This window comes from Trichechus manatus, unplaced genomic scaffold (assembly GCF_000243295.1).
Source record: "Trichechus manatus latirostris isolate Lorelei unplaced genomic scaffold, TriManLat1.0 scaffold00112, whole genome shotgun sequence".
Classification (NCBI taxonomy): domain Eukaryota; kingdom Metazoa; phylum Chordata; class Mammalia; order Sirenia; family Trichechidae; genus Trichechus; species Trichechus manatus.
This window is the reverse complement of record NW_004444048.1, coordinates 1,614,890-1,634,102: the sequence shown is the minus strand read 5'-3', so window position 1 is coordinate 1,634,102 and position 19,213 is coordinate 1,614,890. Positions and strand designations below refer to the sequence as shown.

General features: G+C 35.7%; 1 protein-coding gene across 1 annotated transcript in view; it reads left to right on the top strand.

The window, feature by feature from the left end:
* The window catches only part of SOX5 (SRY-box transcription factor 5), a 955,120-nt gene that overhangs the window by 610,702 nt on the left and 325,205 nt on the right, over nt 1-19,213 (top strand). The window contains exon 6 of the mRNA XM_023738014.1: nt 8,056-8,266. Within this exon, the coding sequence (XP_023593782.1) occupies nt 8,056-8,266 (211 nt within the window). The remainder of the gene's footprint in view (nt 1-8,055; nt 8,267-19,213) is intronic.

The window sequence follows — 19,213 nt, the reverse complement described above, 5'->3', positions numbered from 1 at the left end:
TGACTTCCCTATCTTGGTTGATATCTGGTTGCTGTGTCCTGTGTTCTAGTCTTGCATTGTTATCTGATGTTACTGATTTTCCAGCCAGAGGACTCCTTTTAGTATTTCTTGTAATTTTGTTTTGGTTTTTGCAAATTCCCTAAACTTCTGTTTATCTGGAAATGCCCTAATTTCACCATCATATTTGAGAGACAGTGTTGCTGGGTATATAATTCTTGGCTGGCAGTTTTTTTCCTTCAAGGCTTTATATATATCATCCCCTTGCCTTCTTGCCTGTGTGGTTTCTGCTGAGTAGTCTGAGCTTATTCTTATTATTGACTCTCCTTTGTAGATGACTTTTCGTTTAGCCCTAGCTGCTCTTAAAATTCTCTCTTTATCTTTGGTTTTGACAAGTTTGGTTATGTCTTAGTGACTTTCTTTTGGGATCTACCTTATGTGGAGTTCGATGAGCATCTTGGGTAGATGTATTGTCATCTTTCATGATATCAGGGAAGTTTTCTGCCAACAAATCTTCAACAATTCTCGTGTATTTTCTGCTATCCCCCCAATCTGATACTCCAATCACTCATAGGTTATTCCTCTTGATAGAATTCCACATAATTCTTAGGGTTTCTTCATTTTTTTAAAAATCTTTTTATCTGATTTTTCCTCAGTTAAGTTGGTGTCAAGTGATTTATCTTCAAGCTCACTAATTCTGGCTTCCATTGCCTCAATTTTGCTCCTATGACTTTCTATTGAGTTGTCTAATTCTGAAATTTTATTGTTAATTTTCTGGATTTCTGATTGCTGTCTCTCTGTGGATTCTTGCAGCCTTTCAGATTTGTCATTATGCTTTTCTCTAATCTTCTGAAGTTCCTCTATTGCATTTTCTGTGTTTTGCATAATTTTCTTCCTGATCTCTTGAAGAGTTCTGTATATTAATTTCTTGTATTCTGCCTCCAGTAATTCCTAGAAATTCTCTTCCTCCAGAAAATTTGTTGATTATTTTGGGAGTTTGCTGAAGCCATCATGATCTGCCTCTTTATGTGATTTGATATTGACTGTTGTCTCTGAGCCATCAGTAAGTATTATATTTATTTATTTTATGTTTGCTTACTGTGTCCTAGCTTCTCGTTTTGTTTTGTTTTGATATGCCGAAATAGGCTGCTCGTGTGAACTAGCCCTGTCGCTGGTGCCCCTGAAGGTCCAACGTCATGCCACCTGGTGGCCAGACCTGCCACTAAGTATATGAGCCCAGGAGTCTGCTCACTTCTCCTGTATGTATTCAGCTCAGGTGTCCAGGTAGTTGGCCACCGAGTGTGGTACAGGCTCTCACCTATAGTCCTAGACCAGCGTGGGTGATTGGTATAGGCAAAGGCATCTGGCTGCAGCAGGAGGTCACACACTGAGCAAGGTAGCGGGCAGACAGCTGCCCCCAAGTGTGCAGGAGGAAAGCATGTGCCTATTCCCTAGGGTGTGTAGGTGGGTGGGTTTTTGCAGCCGGACTATGAGCACCCAGTACTGTTGGCTGTAAGGACTGGGGTGCACCACTTATTCCTGGGCACCTGTCACAGATGGCTAGGTGGCATGGGTGGAGAGTTACTAGTCCTCAGCCCCCTGATGTGGGTAAGTGAAGACCCTGCTTAATGGGCAGAGTTGTGTCAGATTTCAGAAAGCTGCCACTTCACAGCTAAAACAGTTGAAGTTAGACTTCAGGTATATACCCTGTTGTACTGTGGTAATGAGGGTCTACAGTGTTGAAATGGGCCCACATAAGTCTCTGCAGGGGGAAAGGCACTCAAAGTCCATTGACCCCTTATGCCTGTGCCGGCAAAGGAGCTGTGCCTACCCTGAGTTCCTGACTTAGGGGAGCCAGCAGATTTTTTTCCCGTTTGTTAATTTATTCCCTCTCCGAGGCCTGGAGAATGGCTCAGGGCGTGTGACGGGTCTTACTTCCAGCCTATGGGACTCAGCAGTCACTGAAGCTGTCCTGGACCCAGTGCAGAGCAGGGAGCTGGGAGGTTGATGGGAGAGAAGTTTTTCCCAAAAAGGGGGTATTTTTGATCCTCACAGTAGGCCACAAGCAAGTACTCATCTTTCGCTGATGGAGGACTGCTTCTCACTGGTTCTGGATGGCCAAATAGACTCTCTGCCGCTGGTTCTCTCTCAATGTGAAAAATGCCTCCTGAGCACCGCTCCTTGCCTCACAGGGCACCAGGAGCTGATCTGGACTGAAGGGTTCCGGCTCCCACCAGGTCAGGTCTGACAGCTACTCACTACTTCCGAACCATCTCTCCCTCCCCCTGCTAGTTGGTCTGATTCCTCAACTTTGCCTTTGATGTTCAGGGCTCCGAGATTGTCATATATAATCAATTCACTTGTTTTTTGGGGTCTTTGTTGTAAGAGGGACCACTGGAAGCGTCTGACTACTCTGCCATCTTGGCCCTACCTCCCTTTATTTCAAATTTCTATGTGCACTTTCATAAGGTAATTGCTAAATAAGAAGACCATGATTGCCGTTAATAATCTTTTTCAATGTATGTTTTATCCATTAAAGTCTAATTAAAATATTGATCTCTTTTAAAATGCTTATCTTAAGAACAATACAAATTTAAGTTATTGATATATATCTTTAATTAAGTTTACCTTGATGAAATATATCAAGAAAATCTATACTTTGAGGGTTTTTTTGCAAGCAATAATAACTTGTTGTTTTTTTATGATTTAATTATATATGTTGATGAGTTCATAGTACATTTCTGGAAAGATATACATTTAGGTGAGATCTTCATAATCTGAAATCCATGGTTCATAGGAGATCCTAGGGATTCCATGGAGGAGGTTCATGGTTGGAACTATGAGGGTATAAAACTCTCTAAAACTACATGTAGAATTGTGTGCACTATTGCATGAGTATATGTCTGTGTGTATGCATGTGCATATGTATTTATAGATGATCTATAGCTATCATCAAGGAATATGTACTCCAACAACCATAACTACTGGTTTAGGGTATTATGCAGATCTTTTATAAAAAATTAGTTCAACCAAGAAACTTTAAAAATAATTGACAGAGTTTTTTAACCAAGTAATCATGTGTTTTTTTCTAATACCAAATTAAATTTAGCGTCTCCTAATTTAACCAAAGAAACTATTAGTGCAGTTCAACTTCAAAATACATATTTATAACAACATATGTTTCACCCTCTTTTCAAAAGAATTTAAAGAAGAACCAAATTATACAGTTTATAAGATTTATGTCTAATTTTTCGTTTGCTCTTCCTGGTGATTTTTACAAGAACAGTCCATTGCTGGAAGAACAACGTGGCCTTTTCAAAACTTGTGCACCAAAACACTTTCTCACTGTATCTCTAGTTTATTTTGTGTGACATCTTTGCAATACCAAAATTAAGAGATTAATGAACTAGCATTAGTAAGAATCTAATTAATGATAATCTAAATCTTCCCTCTTTCTTATGTTTAAAACTTTATTTTACTAGAAAGATACCAGAGATGCCCGTAAATTTTATAAACATATTTAAAAGTTTATAAACTACTGAGCATCATTACTCTGATGGGCCACTTAGAGGTCAGAGTGATGTGTTAAGTTTTAATAATTCTTTAACCCCTAAGGTTCTTTTTTTTTTTTTAATATGATGTAAGACAATGGATATTTGGATGGACAGAATTTTATAAATCTGCAGCATAGTTGGTTTAATTAACTTCAGGACATCTGCATCAGTTCTTAAAGAGGTGAACATATTGGGTGAAAACTTCTCTTCTTCATACTTACAAAGAAGACAGTATGTCTTGTTAATCCGTAAGATTGATAGATATAGCTTGTCTTTCTTTCTTTCTTCTTAAGAGAGAAACAATATATCACTGTGGTTAAGAGTAGGGCTCAGGAGTTGGTTTTTATTCTGTGTTATTTGCCATATGACCTCAGGCATTTACTTCAGTCTGCATGCCTCAGTTTCTCCAGCTATAATACGGAGATGATAAGCAGGTTTGCCATGAGGATTAACTGAGTTAATGTATGTAAGCTACTTTGAACAGTGCCTGGCACAAAGTAAGTATTCAGTACACATAAGCTGTAATTCTTAGCAATTATAGCCTGATAGATTGAGTCTTAAATGTCATGTTTATTATTACTTGGTTTGAATTTAATTTTGATTTATAGAACTGAGAAGTAAGCATGATAATGTGTTTCCAGAGGCCAGAAGCCATGGCTGAGATATCATTTGAATAATAAAATGAACATATGTATCTGATTGGATCCAATATCTCTCTTCCTTTTACAAACGAGTTAATGCTTAATTGCCACATTATCTAAATTAAAATTCGAATGTTAAGGTTGAAATAATATTTCTCTCCAAGTGTTCATAGGAAAATGCTGTCTTTTAGAATTAATTAACAAAAAAGCATTTTGAAGAAAGATATTTCAGTGTGGATAAATACTACATTAGGCAGATTGCTACCTTTGCTCTTGGTTGCAGAGGTGACTGAGGGGACAAGATTAATAACATAAACCTTGTTCAGGAATAACAAAGGAAGATTATCAACCTCATTCTGACAAGTTAGAAGCCTCTTTTATCATTAAACTTTAGAAATAATACCTCACAGTTATGGGAGCTAGGCTGCAAAATACTGAAACTTGTTCTTGTAGTTCACAAAGATTGATTAAATATATATTGCAGGTCTAGACCACTGATGCTTTTGTTAGTAGACTCTCTTGTGAGTGTTCTCCCACCAGTAAAGTGAAGAGAAACATGCAGTCATTACTTCGGTATTGGTAAATGCAATCCCAAGGAAGAAACTCTGAAAGTGATAGGACTTTCTTGACTGAATTCTGTGCTAGCGCTCCTTAACGAGCTTTTCACCATGCAAGTGAACAGTGGAGTCCCACACAGAAACAGCTGTTAACTACATAAAACTGTTAACCAGATTAACAATGCCAGAGGCAGAAATGTAATCAGACCGGTGAAATAGTGATAAGATAAATATTCTTGCATGAAATAATGGTAATGTTTAATTAATTTATTTACTGTTGTATTGTTGTGGTGACTGAGTTTAGAATACGTGTGAAATATGTTAAACTCTTTAAAATATTTTCTTCCTCTTTGCAAGATGTAGAAAATTAGAGACCTGCGAAATGGGTATTATTTTATTTTGAAATATTTTCTGCTGTTTAAGTAGATTTCATTGCATACAATTTGGGTGTCATTCCCTCTAGTGAGGATAGGCTGTAGAAAGATGTGTGTAATTTTCAATTATGAAAAGTGAAAGTCAGCTACCAAATTCTTGTTTGTAAAGCTTATCTTATGATATGAAAACAATGAGTAGAAAATCAAAATGTTGAAAGTGAAGATAAAATCAGGGCATTTCTGCTTTTGACTATGTAAAGACATAGAAGAAAGATCTTCTGTGGAAAATGAATACAGAGATTTTACTATATTCTGGCCTGTACATGAAACTCAGCTAATGTGTATTATGGACCATTGATAAAAATAGTCCCTATTTATGAATGAATTTTTGTTCTTTTTAGGGGTGTGTGTATGTGTTTGCTTCTGTTTATGTGTAGGTTTTCCTTTTTTTATTTCCTTTTTTTTAAAAATTTTATTGTTGTACTTCAAGTGAAAGTTAACAATTCAAGTTAGTCTCTCATACAAAAATTTATACATACCTTGTTATGTGACCCTAATTGCTCTCCCTATACTGTGACAGCACATTCCTCCTTTCCACCCCTGATTTTCCATGTCCATTCAACCAGCTCTTGACCCTCCCTGCCTTCTCATCTAACCTTGGGACGGGAGCTGCCCGTTTAATCTCATGTATCTACTTGAGCTAAGAAGCACACTCTTCACGAGTGTCATTTTATGTCCCATAGTCCAGTCTAATCTTTGACTGAGGAGTTGGCTTCGGGAATGGTTTTAGTGCTGGGTTGACCGAGAGTCTGGGGGCCATGCCATGTGCAGGTTTTAAATAAAAATTCCAGAATCGTACCTTCACTTACCCAGCAGTGGCTTTTAATGGTTACATCATGAAAATTTATTTCTATATCCAACTACATTATAAGTGAAGATTCACATATAGAAGTATTGTCTGTAGAATATTCCATCAGAGTATACTATTAGTCAGAGGCTTATTTTATAATGTTATATAAGAAATGCAAACCATTTAGAATTATAATATGAAAAATTCTGGTAGCATAATTTTTTTTACTTATGCTTTCCTCTCATTTCTCAGCCCCACCCAACAAACTTAATGTCCGTCTACTGACTAATATCCATTAGCAAAAGGATATTAATAGTTTGTGTTAACATCTCTCTATCTATTCTTTAATCAGAATATCACTTCTTTTTGTCATGTACTTTTAGTATATTTTAAGCTTGTCAAAAATATAGCATTAATCTTAAGAACATTAGATATCAGATTAATGTGATTTGTCACTTTTCTGGAGTCAACAGATATATTAATATGTCTTAATAGGTAGAGAAGAAATGTATAAACATAGGTATAATCTATTATCCATTAATATACACACACTCAAGTGTATTGTTACAAATACTTACATGCCATAGAGTTAAGAAATATACTTAGGATGAGACTGACTTCCTCGAAGATCTTAGGGTATAGCTTTATGGTTAAGGCACGCTCTCCTTTATGGAAATCAATGGATAATGGAAGTAAGAGATTATACCACAAAAACCTTTAATTAGGAAAATTAATTCTTCTTTATCATTTCAATATCACTTTTGAAAGAGAGGCCCTGCTGGCACAGTGATTAAGCGCCCGGCTGCTAACCGAAAGGTCTGCAGTTCAGACCTACCAGCTGCTCCACAGGAGAAAGATGTGGCATTCTGCTTCCATAAAGATTTACAGCCATGGAAACCTTATGGGGCAGTTCTACTCTGTCCGATGGGGTCGCTGTGAGTCAGAACCAACTTCATGGCCATGGGTTTTTGGGTTTATATTGTATAAAAGACAGTAAATTGATAGCGACCCTATGGGACAGAGTAGAACTTCTCCTTAGGGTTTCCAAAGCTGTAAATCTTTACAGAAGCAGACTGCCACATCTTTCTCCAGAGGAGCAGCTGGTGGCTTTGACCTGCCACCTTTTGGTTAATGGCCAAGTTCTTAACCACTGTGCCACCAGGACTCCCTTTATACATATCAAACGAAAACCAAACTCATTGCCATCCAGTCAATTCCGATTCATAGTGACCCTTTACACATATACGTCAAATATTGCCAAAGTTGTGCTAGAAATTGTGGAGAAAATAGTGACAATAGGAACACCAAAAGTATGTTTAAATATGAAAATTATAGAATAAATTCTTTTCAAACACAGAACACAAACACACACATTATTATGAAGAAGACTGCAAAAAACTTTATTTTCCTAGGAAAGTGAGACTTAAAGTATAAAGTAGAATATTGAATAATTTTGGCAGAAGCTGCTTCAGATAATTAATGGAGTTGGAAATGTCTTCAGCATAAATAGGAATGAACTTACAATATTCTTATCTGATGTCAGAATAACCTCTGTGGCTCATGCTGGCTGTCTTTTATTTATTTCATGAGAGGACAGTGGAGGACTAAAAATGATGATTCTTTAATTAGGAGTACTATCTATGTACTTTCCTAAGCTAATTTAAAACGAAAGTTAAGATGATATATAATTTTAATTATTTAAATACGATAATTTCATGCAGAAGTTTAATGCAGATGGCCATTACATTTAATGTTCAGAGAAAAATCTGAGACCCTCAAAACCAAAGTAGAAACGTAAACTAATCAGTATAGACTTTTATAGGCTCCATGACCGTTTGTACTCAGTTTGAGGGGAGAATCCCATATCTTGATGTCTCCTGTGAATTGATCTTTGGCTCATTTTAGTGCTTGCTGGTAAAGTTCATTTATTCATTTTTGAAATTTCTTTATTCCTTTTGCTTTTGCAGAATGATATTTCACTTTTTTCTTTAATGTTTCAGCTGAATAAGTCACTCAACCAGTTAAAAAGAAATGATTATTGAATTTTAAACAGAAGTGTGTTTTTCTTTGCTTGTCTTTCAGGAAGTTGATGGCAATAAAGTTATGTCTTCATTTGCCCCACACAACTCATCTACCTCACCTCAGAAGGCAGAAGAAGGTGGGCGACAGAGTGGCGAGTCCTTATCTAGTACAGCCCTGGGAACTCCTGAACGGCGCAAAGGCAGCTTAGCTGATGTCGTTGACACCTTGAAGCAGAGAAAAATGGAAGAGCTCATCAAAAACGAGCCAGAAGGTAAGGGCTAGAAAAGTATACAAAATTGTTACTGTCTACTGATTTTAATCAATGACACCTAACAACAACAACTGATTTTAATAACTTGATATTAACTTCTAGTTCTGATTTATGACTATACTCTTAGAGTTAAGTTGGACAAAATGGAAACCTAACACTAGGAAGATGGATATTATTTTTCAAGAAATATTTAAACATAGCTACTCTAAACATTGTAATCATTAACTTATGTTGTGATGCCCTCCTTATTTTCACACAGGAGCAAGTTGGGATTGAGTGAAACTTAGAGATTCTAGTATAAAATGTGACAGGAATGCGCAGAACAGGCCCCTCCCTGCCAAATATCTGCAATTTAGTTTGTACCTCTCCAGTAATTTTATCCTAAGGACCATTTTACAATTTCATTACATTATGTAATCTTTACACATTAGTTCATTTTATGTTATCTTGCTAGGTGGGTCTATTTCTTGTATATTCCAAAATTACTATGGCTAGTCCTTTTATCACTCAGAGCCCTGATGTCACAGTGGTTAAGAGCTTGGCTGCTAACCAGAAGGTCAGCAGTTCAAATCCCCCAGCCGCTCCTTGGAAACACTATGGGTCAGTTCTATTCTGTCCTATCGGGTCACTATGAGTATATTACATATTTAAAAATTAGTAATTCTCTAACTCTGTTAAACATAATGAAGTTCCCATTTGTTCAACTTCCATGATGACTTTCTTTTAGGATTTCATCTTATAAATCCCTTTAATAGTTACTGGTAGTATTCTACAGATGATATTCATGTGGACTAATCTTAAAATTAAAGCAAACAAACCAGTTAAACAACTCTCTGAGGACAATTTATGAATTTATGTCATTCTGCATGTTACCGATCCTTACTAACTGCTATTCAACCTATGTCCATCCTAGGCATGAATGCATACAAGGAAATGCTTCCTGTTTTAGTCAGATGGAAATTTAAAACAAAAGCAAGCAAACCAAAAAGTAACAATCAAACACACAAAAAACAGTCTCCTGCAAATACATACTTAACCTCCAAAATATACTATGTAACACTGAATTGGGCTCATTCCTAATGTGTTATTGTTAGGATATGGGTAATTTCTAAATTTATCTGTCCTGTCACAAAAGTGTGTTAACCAGCAAATTTGGTAGTCACATAATAAATAAATATTTTTGGGCCCCTTCCAGGTGCATAACTGAGAAATGCTGGGCTTGAATTAAAATTTATGTAATTCATATGATCTTGGAGTTGGAAGTAATTTTAGAGATAATCTAGTCAGCCAAAAGCTTTTGATATTTGTTGTTTTACATCCTCTTTTATCCTCTTCAATCCCTATCAAGTTAGAGAGGAAGCTTTGAGAAGACCCAGAAACCTTGTTTTCTTTTTTGTTTTTCTAATATGGAGAGTTTTTTTTTTTTTTTCCTGACAGTGAAAATAATATGGTCTTATTAAAATGGTTTAAAAAAATTATGAGGAAAAAAATAAAAATCATCCAAAATAATAGATTACTGATATACTAACTCTTAACTTTATAATGTATTTCTTTTTTATCTTTATTTTTACATGTTCTCTTCATTTTGCATGATTAACTTTATGCTTGATAAATTATTTGCTCCTTTATGTTTCACTTAACATCATAGCATGAGCATTTCCTCTGTCATTAAATGTACTTTGGGAAAAAAATGGTTGCTAAATATTCTAAGGTTTAGATAATGGCCATAATTCACTGTTATAATTCACGTATTACTTTTAAAAAAAATTAATAGACTGTATTTTTTAGAGCACCCTGAGATTTATGGAAAAGTTGAGCAGATAATATACAGAATTCTCTTATTAACGTCTTACATTTGTATGATATATTTGTTATAATTGATGAACCAATATTGATATATTATAGCTTACAAAAGGCTATTCAGATATCCTTAGTTTTTACCTAACGTCCTTTTTATGTCCTAATATCCTATCTAGGTTACTACATTATATTTAGTTATCATGTCTCCTTCGGCTCCTCTTGACTGTAACAATTTCCCATTCTTTCCTTGTTTTTGATGACCTTGTCAGTTTTGAGGATTACTGGTCAGATACATTGTAGGATGTCCCTCCACAGGCATTTTTCTGATGTTTCTCTCTTGATTAACCTGGGTTGTTTCCTTTTGGGGGAGAAAGGGTACGCTGTGGCCCTTGTTAATATGCAGTACCATGTTTATCACATCATATCAAGGGTATATTCTGTCTCTATGATTTGTGACTGTTGTTGTTGACCTTGATCACTTGTTTGAAGTAGTATGTGGCAGACTTCTCCACTGTAAAGTTACTCCCCCACTTTTCATACTGTACTATTAAGAAGGAAGTCACTGTGGACAGCGCATGCTTGTGGTGTGGGTAGTTATTCTCCCACTCGTTAGTGCGGATATCTACATAATTTATTTGGAATTCTTCTGCATGGGAGAATTACCTCTTCTCCCCAGTTTATTAATTTATTTAATTATCTTTGGCCTTTGGATGATCTTTCAGTTGACCTCTGTGTCACTTGGAAATACAGACTCCATTGTGGGTTTTTGTTTGTTTGCTTTAGCACTTTCTTTCTACCACTACAGTATGTTACAGACTCAGATATTTCCTGCCCTAGTGCTAGTATCAGCCATTTCTCCAAGAAGCCCTGGTTCCCTTTATTGGCAAATATGATGTCATTTATTTTAGGACCTCTCAGCTGAAAGAGCAAAAAAGTGTACATATACACTTGTATATGTATATATATGGAGCCTTGGTGGCACAGTGGTTAAGAACTTGACTACTAACCAAAAGTTTGGAACTTCGAATCCACCAGCCACTCCTTTGAAACCCTATGGGACAGTTCAACTCTGTCCTATAGGGTCGTTATGAGTCGGAATCGACTCAGTGTCAACAGGTTTGGTTTTTTTGGTTTTTATATATAAGCAAAACAAAAACCAAACTCCTTGCCATCACATCAGTTCTGACTCATAGCGATCATATATACAGAGTAGAACTGCCCCATAGGGTATCCAAGGAGCAGGTGGTGGATTCAAACTGCCGACCTTTTTTTTGGCAGCTGAGCTCTTAACCACTACACCAATGGTTAAGCGCTCATTTGTTAACCAGAAGGTCAGCCGTTTGAACCCACAAATGGCTCCGTAAGAGAAAGATGTGGCAGTCTGCTTCCATAAAGATTCACAGCCTTGGAAACCCTGTGGGGCCGTTCTGTTCTGTCCTGTAGGGTTGCTATGAGTTGGAATCGACTAGAAGGCAACAGATTTATTTTTGTTTTGTTTAGTTTTGTTTTTGGTATATGGTTAAGAGCTATAGCTGCTAACCAAAAGATCAGCGGTTCAGTTCCACTAGCCGTGCCTTGGAAACCCTATGGGTCAGTTCTACCCTGTCCTACCTATAGGGTTGCTATGAGTCAGAAACCACTTGAAGGCTATGTTTTTTTGCTTTTTTTTTTTTTTTTTTTTTTTTTTTTTTTTTTGGTTATATATACAACTAACCCATATATATAAACCCCAACACCCAAACCAATTGTCATCCAGTCAACTCTAACTCATGGCAACCCCATGTGTGTCAGAGACCCATGCTCCATACGGTTTTCAGTGACTAAATTTACAGAAGTAGATCACAATGCTTTTGTTCCCAGGTGCCTCTGGGTGGATTTGAACTGCCAGCCTTTTAGTTAGCAGCCAAATGCTTAACTGTTTGCACCACCCAGGGACTCCACCCCATGAATATACATGTATCTATAAATATATCGATGTGTAACCATCTGTATCTATATTAAGTTAAACATGAGTTCTTACAGATGTCTCCAACTAGAATCCTTTACCACATGTATCATTCCATTCTCCTCTTCTTGCTTATCTCTAAATTCCCAAGCCAACATTGAGAACCTGGCTCCCATCATCCTCTATCAATTTACTTAATTGCTCAATTCTAGTATACATGTACAGCAGTATCAGAATCATTAAGCCATACTCCCATGGGAAGCAACTTTATCTACTAGATGAATAACTGGATAAACTGCTTATTTGCAGTTCCTCTTGCCTTTAATCTTACAGATTTCATTCATTTCCATAGTTACTTAGATCAACTCCTTTTCCCCCACCACCTTCAGTGAGGTTGTTCCTTACATTTGTAGGATGGTTAGATTCTTTAGTCACAGTCTACATTCTTTCCTGGGAAACTCTGACCAAGTCCTAAATGATTTTTTTTTTAATTTGCATGTATAAAGGTTCATTCTTAGTGTTCTACAGTTATATGGATTTAAATAAAAGAATAATATCATGTATTTATCATTACAGTACCATAAGACTAGTTTCACCACCCTACAAATCCCCTGTGCTTCACCTGTTCATTTCTTTTCTCCTACCTCTGAGTGCCAGGCAACCACTGATCTTTTTACTGTCTCTACAGTTTTGCCGGAAACCTGGTACTGTAGTGGTTAAGAGCTCAATTGCTAACCTAAAGGTCGGCAATTCGAATACACCAGCCACTCCTTGAAAACCCTGTGCAGCAGTTCTACTCTGTCCTATAGGGTGGCTATGAGTTGGAATCCACTTGACGGCAACGGGTTTGGTTTTTTGTGTTTTTTTTTTTTAGTTTTGCTGAGGAGCCCTTGTAGAACAGTGGTTAAAGCACCTGGCTGCTAACCAAAAGATTGGCGATTATAGGGTTGCTGTGAGTTAGAATAAACTTAATGGCAACTGTTTTTTTTTTTTAAAGTTTTACCAAGGAACCCAGGTGAAGCAGTGGTTAAAAGTGCTTGACTGCTAACTGAAAGGTTGGTGGTTTGAACCCACCAGTCGCTCTAGGAGAAAGATGTGGCTGTCTGCTTCTGTAAAGATTTACAGCCTTAGAAACCCTATGGGGCAGTTCTACTCTGTCCTATAGGGTCATTATGAGTCAGAATTGACTGAACTTCAACAAGTGTTTGTATAGTTTTACCTTTTTTAGAATGGCATATAATTGGAATCATACAGTATGTAGCCTTTTTAAACTGGCTTCTACAATTAACAGTATACATTTAAGATTCCTCATTTTCGTGGCTTGATAGCTCATTTCATTTTATTGTTGAATAATATTCCATTGTATGGATGTAGCACATTTACTTAACCATTTGCCTGTTGAAGGAACTCTTGGTTGCTTCTAGTTTTTGGTCGTTATAAATAAAGCTTTTATAAACATTAGTATGCAGGTTTTTGTGTAAACATACTTTCAGCTAAATTAAGTAAATACCTAGCAGTGTGATTGTTGGAACACATAATAAGATCATCTTTAGTTTTGTAAGTAACTGCCAAACTGTCTCCCAAAGTGGCTGTACCATTTTGCATTTCCTTCAGCAATGAATGAGACTTCCTGTTGCTCCATATCCCTGTCAGTATTTGATATTGTCAGTTTTTTTTTAAATTTTAGCCATTATAATAGATGTGTAGAAGCATCTCATTATCGTAATATTCAATTCCCTAATGACAAATGATGTTGAGCATTTTTCATGTGCATATTTTCCATCTGCTTATCTTCTTTGGTGAGGTGTCTGTTCATATCTTTTGCTCATTTTTTAAACTAGGTTGTTTGTTGTCTTATTGTTGAGTTTTAAGTGTTCTTTGCATACTTTGGATACAAGTCCTTTATCAGCTGTATGGTTTGCAAATATTTTCTCCCAGTGTATAGCTTATCTACTGATTCTCCTAATAGTGCCTTTTGTAGTACAGAAGTTTTAATTTTAATAAATTCCAAATTACAAATTTTTTTCTTACACATATCATGCTTTTGGTGTTGTATCGAAAAAGTCATTGCATACATATCATTCTATTATGGTATTTCTCTCTTTGCTGTCTTAAAAAAATATACTAAAATTTTTTTCACCATTTTATTGCTTTTCTATGGTATAATTTTAAGCTTTGCTATTACCTTATATTTATTTTTGTTGGTGATTAACATCATCATTTTACGCAAATATGTAAATTATTCTTTGATGCATCTTAACAGTATTGAGTCTTTCTGTTCCTGTATACGGAATAGCTGTTCATTTATTTAGATCTTTGATTTTTTTTTCATCAGAGTTTTGTAGTTTTCTGCATCTAGATTGTGTGCATATTTTGTTAGATTTTCACTTAAGCATTTTATTTTTTTGGTGCTACTGTAATGTTTTTAATTTAAAATTGCAGTTGTTTATTGCTGGTACCTAAGAAAGTATTTGACTTGAGTATATTAACCTCATACCTGCTACCTTGCTATACTCTCTTATTTGAGGTTTGTTTGTTTGTTTTTTGTTAGTTCTTTGTGATTATCTACATACATTTTTCATGTCACTTGCCAACAAAGAATGTTTTGTTTATTTATTTGTTTTAACTTATCTACATCCTTTTATTTCCTTTTTGTCCCTTATTGTATTAGCTAGGACTTCCAATATAATGTCTTATTTAAAATGGTGAGACGGGATATCCTTGCCTTGTTCCCAGTGTTAGGGGGAAAGCATATAGTTTCTCACCATTAAGTATGTTAGCTGCAGGTTTTTTTGTAAATGTTCTTTAAAATCTGTTCCTAGTTTGCTGAAGGTTTTTATTATGAATTAGTGTTGGATTTAGTCAAATACTTTTTCTGCATCAATAGATAGGATCATATGATTTGTCTTCTTTAGCTTTTTGATGTGATTGATTATATTAATTGATTTTGGAATGTTGAACCAGACTTCCATACTGGGAATAAATCCAACTTCATTGTGTTGTATAATTATTTTTATGCATTGTTGGATTTGATTTGCTCATATTTTGTTCAGGATCTTTGCAATTATGTCCATGAGAATTTTTGGTCTGAAGTTTTCCTTTTATGTCACGTCTTTATCAAGTTTTGGTATAAGAGAAATTTTGATCTCATGGAATGAGTTAGGACATGTTCCTTCACACACTTCTTTTTAATTTTTGATTGAGAGAGTTTCAGGGCCAAGGGATATGGTCTAGAATGACCCAGCTTATGGGAATATGTATTGTATTCTAAGATATTTTCGCGAGTTTGTCTTTAGATGATGTCTTCCACGTAAACTTGGTTGATGACATTGGTATTCCCCCAGTGTATCATACTGGCTTACAAATGGATGCACAGACTCTTAATTTGGGAGTAAATGCCAGACTGAAGTGCAGTGAATAATTCCTTACAGGAAGGAGATCAGGAGACAGTGCCCCCCACCCCCACCCCATCAATTTGCTTAGGAGACATTAAAAGATATTAGGAACTAGGAAAAAAATGCGGTACCTAGTTAAAGCTACACTGGCTAAACAATAGAGTTGTACCATCCATAGCAGGGAGGGCTGACAAAAGAAACATCACCATTGCACGAGGACGTTAGACTGTTTTCAATAATGTATTTTCCACCAACAAATATATTAAAAGGTCATCTCAGGAGTGACTTGCCAATGAGTAATATAAAGACATTCAGAAATTAATGAGTCAGAGAGTCTGTATGGAGGACTGGAATATTAACTGACCAAGGCAAGCATCTAAAAGCCTTATTTTGAAAAAATTTTCTTTTTGAGTACAGAACCACTAAGCTATATATTTGTTTACATACACAGATTCCTAGATATATGTTTTGAGTATACAGGAATGTAAATAGACTTAGTTTTAATGATAAAGAATTTGCCATAGCAAGAATATTTATTTAATAATTGTAATGACTGAGAAGGTGCATCAAAGAATAATTTACATATTTGAGTAAAATGATGATGTTAATCACCAACAAAAATAAATATAAGCTAATAGCAAAGCTTAAAATTATACCATAGAAAAGCAATAAAATGGTGAAAAAAATTTTAATATATTTTTTTAAGACAGCAAAGAGAGAAAAATGGAAAAATAACTCTAGGCAGATGTGTAGAAGTCTTGGAACACTAAGTTGAAAGTTACATTGGCTTTAAACACTCCATTAATCAAAGGGTATGATTGAACCTGAGAATGGACACCAAAACCTTATATCATCCCAGTATCAGGACAATGACATTGTGTAAAGTACAAACAAATGACCTATAGCTTTGTGATGAGAGCAGCAGAGAAGGCATAAGGGGAGCAGAGAAAGGGCAAATGGAACTGAATGTTAAACTCACAAATACATGCCACAGAAAAATCTTTTCTTTCCTCAAGCTAGTTTTTTCTATTGTTTTTCAAAGGCCATTAAAATGAACAGCAGGTTGTGATGAAAATTTCATTAAGCCCCAGCTCAGTCATTATCAGGGTACCATATTCATGCCTTTGCTTCCTCTCATTGAGGGGGGAAAGCAAATTTCAATAGACAGTCTGTATTATTTCCATCCTTACCCCTGCCAACAGCAAACTAGCAGAAATTCAGAAGTTAGAAGAGAATGGTGTGTCATACAAAGGAGGCCACTGAGGTGAAATAGTTAGAAAGAAAATTAGATTTGCATTTGGGTGAAAGAAAAGACTGCTCCCTTTTATTCTAGCTAGCTATTCCTGGCTAGTTTTTTCAAATGATTAGTTAAAATATTGTACAAGTTATAAACAATAGAAAAACATATTGATGTATCTTTTATTTTAATCTTTTTCCTTCATTAGAATTTTTGCATTACATAAACAGGTCTGTCATTACACAAACAGGTCTGATGTTAAAGGTTCTTATTTGTCTAGTGTCACTTTGACATGGAATGCTAAAGTTCAAAGTAAATTTAAACTTCAGAATATTTGGCCTGTGTAGTATGACTACATTATATTTGGTAATAACTATGCTCTGTTACTTGGTCTTTTACTATTAGACTTAGCAGTTAATAATGACAATGGGGTCTAATACACAAAATGTGACATATAATTTCTGTATCAAGACATTGAGGAAAGAGTGATGTGTAGGGAAAAAGAGTTAGCTTATATGAAGGGTACATCATGTGTTAACTATGATGTTAACTAATTTAAGTGAAATATTTCATTTAATCTTTACATAAACCTTATAGCCAGGCTCTATGTGTAGCAATGCCAACTTCAGGGAGTGCCATTCACATGAACTATACCCTGACTTTTATTACTTCCATTTTCAGAAGACTAAATTGGTAGTTAAATATGTCATTATTTAAACCTAGGTCACCTTTACACAAGTATTCATGCCCTTAACCACTAGTTACAGTATTTGTTCAAATTAGGAATTTTTCCAGTTATAGTTTAATGTTACCCTTTAGCACTTGTGTGCCTAAATTCCTGTGAAACATTAAATAATAAAATAATATTCAAAAATTTTCTACTAAAGTCAATTCCTGATGCCTCAGCGGCAATCATAGTTCCAGATTTTTTTTTTTTAATTGTACTTTAGATGAAGGTTTACAGAACAAACTAGCTTCTCATTAAACAGTTAGTACACATGTTGTTTGATGACATTGGTTAACAACCTCACGACACAAGAAGGGAGAGTGTTGCCGTGTCGTGGGGTAGTTCCAGATTTTTTTAAATGAAGATCAGCTCAGTCGAAACTGTCTCCCCAAATACTGTGAGATGAGAGAAAACAGCTTGTTCTAGGGCTCCAACGTGCATTGAAATGTATCTAAAATAACTTGTTTTAGAAAAATCTCTGGGGGAAAAATTGTGCTAGAACAATAGAAATTCAGAGTTGGAATGAAATGTAGACACATTTTAGGTCTCCATCCACATTTCAGAGAGGGATCCTGAGAGATAGAGATGTTTCTGAGATCACACAGGAGGTAGATGGTAAAGCCAGATGAGTATCAGTCCACATGCTATGGGTCTGGCTTCCTTCTTTCTTGTTCAATTACCTCATGCGTTCTTTACTGTCTCTTTCCTGATCTTCTTTTAGAAATGGTGTCAACACCTTAGTTTTGAACAGTATTTTACTGATCACTAAATTAGAACAAGTCAAAGACAACCAGCTATCTTAAGTTAGGCAATAAAGTCAAGGTAGATAGGTATACAGATACGTCTTGTGTTCTTTAGTTCCAGGTAGCCAGAGGTGGCCTATAAATATAGATTAGAATTGAATTTTAGGGGTCGGATTCAGATCTTAACTTGATTTTCATTCAAATGTTAGGCTCATTAACAGTGTAGGTAAAAGAATAGCTTTTACTTTGATGAAAATTTAAGATATCCCATTGAGAACAGATTTTTTCTATATACAGAGATTACTACAGACTCCTTTTAACCTTTACATGTTACTGTCTATGTAGTTAATCTTTGAGTCTTTGAAACGGCCGTTTGCATTTATAGGGACATTTAGGTTTCTGCCTCCTAGAAACACAACAAACAAAATCCACCTTTCCTTGACTCTCATTATTTTTGTTTTCAATTCTGTTTATCTTCCTCACAAGTCTAATTTGTTAGAAAGAGTAGTCTACACTCACTGCTTTTTCACTTCTTTTCAGAACCTTTTTTTTTTTTTGCCTTCATTGTTGCTGTTATTCTACTGTATTTTAATTGTCTGTTTTTCAGTTTTCCTACTATGTTAAACTCCTCAAGGGTAATGGAAGTGCACATACTGAATACTCAAAATGTTTGTTTACATGGTGTTCACACTGCTTCAGGGTTGTCCCATTACCATCTTGGGGGAAGAGATGAGACCGTAATAAATACATGACTCTTCTGCCAGATATTATGTTAATTTTCTCATTTACTTTTCACAAACTCTGAGGTTGGTATTATTTCTCATTTGAAAGTGAAAAAACTGAGACTTAGTAACATACTCATGTTCTAATTATGTGGAGGAACTTTAATTAGAATGAACACACTATCCTCCACCAAACTCCTTGGCAATAAATACAAAACCAAAAAACCAAACTGATTGCCTTTGAGTCAATTCAAATTCATGATGACCCCATGTGTGACAGATTAGAACTGCTCCATAGGGTTTTCTTGGCTGTAATCTTTACAGAAGCAGATCACCAGGCCTTTCTACCGTGGCACCCCTGGGTGGGGGGTGGAGGGC